The 1,793-nt window shown below is 44.1% G+C and overlaps 1 protein-coding gene across 1 annotated transcript in view; it reads right to left on the bottom strand.

Moving 5' to 3' along the window:
- znf608 (zinc finger protein 608) overlaps nucleotides 1–1,793 on the bottom strand; it is a 26,631-nt gene that overhangs the window by 24,094 nt on the left and 744 nt on the right. The window contains 1 exon segment of the mRNA XM_025053362.1: nucleotides 1,185–1,793. This exon segment is cut by the window's right edge and continues 77 nt beyond it. Coding sequence (XP_024909130.1) covers nucleotides 1,185–1,793 — 609 coding nt within the window.

Genomic DNA, 1,793 nt, shown 5'->3' with positions numbered 1-1,793 from the left:
GATGACTGGTAACAGGGGAGGTAGAAGGGGGGAGGTGGGGGGAGTCTGTTATATGACTTGGTATAGCTACAATAATTAGCCTGCTAATTGGGAAACAGTCGACTCAAAAGTCTGTCAAGAAGTTGCTGTGTGATTTCAACTCGTTGTTTCTGTGACAAAAACACTCCGTATATCGGGGGGGTTGAATTCATTTTCACAGGGGGGGCACATCAGCAACACAGTTCCCCTTGAGGGGCCACTTGTATATATGTATATATGTATGTATACATTACTACACTTTTGATATATCAAATATTTATACTTTTATTACACATATGTAGACATATACACATACATATATATGTATATATGTATGTATACATTACTACGCTTTTCATATATCAAATATTGATACTTTTATTACACATATAAATATACATGTAGACATATATACACATACATATATACATATATATGTATATGTGTATGTTTAGATTACTACACTTTTGATATATCAAATATTTATACTTTTATTACAGATATGTAGACATATATACACATACATATTTACATATATGTGTATATATGTATATATGTACGTGTACATTACTACACTTTTGACCTACAGTATCAAATACTTATACTTTTATATACACATGCATATATACATATATGTGTATATATGTATATATGTATGTATACATTACTACACTTTTGATATATCAAATATTTATAATTTTATCACACATATAAATATACATGTAGACATATATACACATACATATATACATATATCTGTATATAAACATCCAACTCTAATTAATTAATTATCAAAGGAAATACGTGAGTGTGTTGACACGGAATAATACTGCACGAGCAAATATCTGTACTTGTGTGTACGTGTGTGAATCAGTGTTAAACACTGCAACGTTCCCTGTTCCGCCAGGGGGAACTCTAGAGAGAGAAACACAGACTGACTCTTCACTGAAGTGACAACACCTCGTTAAACAATCAATGAATGGGGGAGAAAGGAGGAGACGGGGGAGACTGATGCTTCCCTCCTCCTCCTCCTCCTCCTCTTCATCCTCCTCTCCAAGGAAAATGGTCTGTGTCAGTCTACAGACTGAGAGGCCCAGAGCTGTGGAACAACAGTATCACAGACAGACATTGTTGTGTGTTGCCTCCACAGACAATAAAAGCCTTACCTTCTCCGCTCCTCTGTGTTTCTTGGCGGCCGGTGTGTCGTCATGTTGCCGCCTCACAACAATAGCAACACCGCCTCCTCCTCCGCCTCCGCTCTTGGCTCCACAATCCTGCAGCGAGCTTTTGTTTCCCCCGCCGCTATTGTTGTTGTTGTTTACGTTGCTGGGGTTGTTGTTATCTCCCATGATCCTGTGGTCCGGAGAGGAGCAGCGGCACAGATGATGCTCGGACATGGCGGACGGCGGCGGCGTCAGGAAGAACACGGAGGGCGGAGGAGACGCGCCATCCCCGGGTTTGTCTTTTCTCACGGTGCGCAGAGGAGGAAGAGGAGCGGCGGCGGCGGCAGCGGCGGCGGCGATGGCGGCGCTCTCCCTCTCTCTGTCCCTCTTCCAGCCCCGGATCACGTTTTTGCCCCTTCTCTCTTCCTTGCCTTTGGCGCATGTCGCAGAAGGAGAGACCGCGCTCACCTCCGAGATACCTCCTCCTCCAACTCCTCCTCCTCCTCCGCCGTTGCCGTTGCTGTTGTTGCCTCCGTTGTCCGCCTCTCTGCTGACCGCCGAAATCATCGCCACACCGTCTCCTCCGACGCTGCGCCCTCGAGCCTCCCGACT

The sequence above is a fragment of the Cynoglossus semilaevis genome, chromosome Z, assembly GCF_000523025.1.
Source record: "Cynoglossus semilaevis isolate Cse_v1.0 chromosome Z, Cse_v1.0, whole genome shotgun sequence".
NCBI lineage: Eukaryota > Metazoa > Chordata > Actinopteri > Pleuronectiformes > Cynoglossidae > Cynoglossus > Cynoglossus semilaevis.
This window is presented reverse-complemented; position numbering and strand designations above follow the sequence as displayed.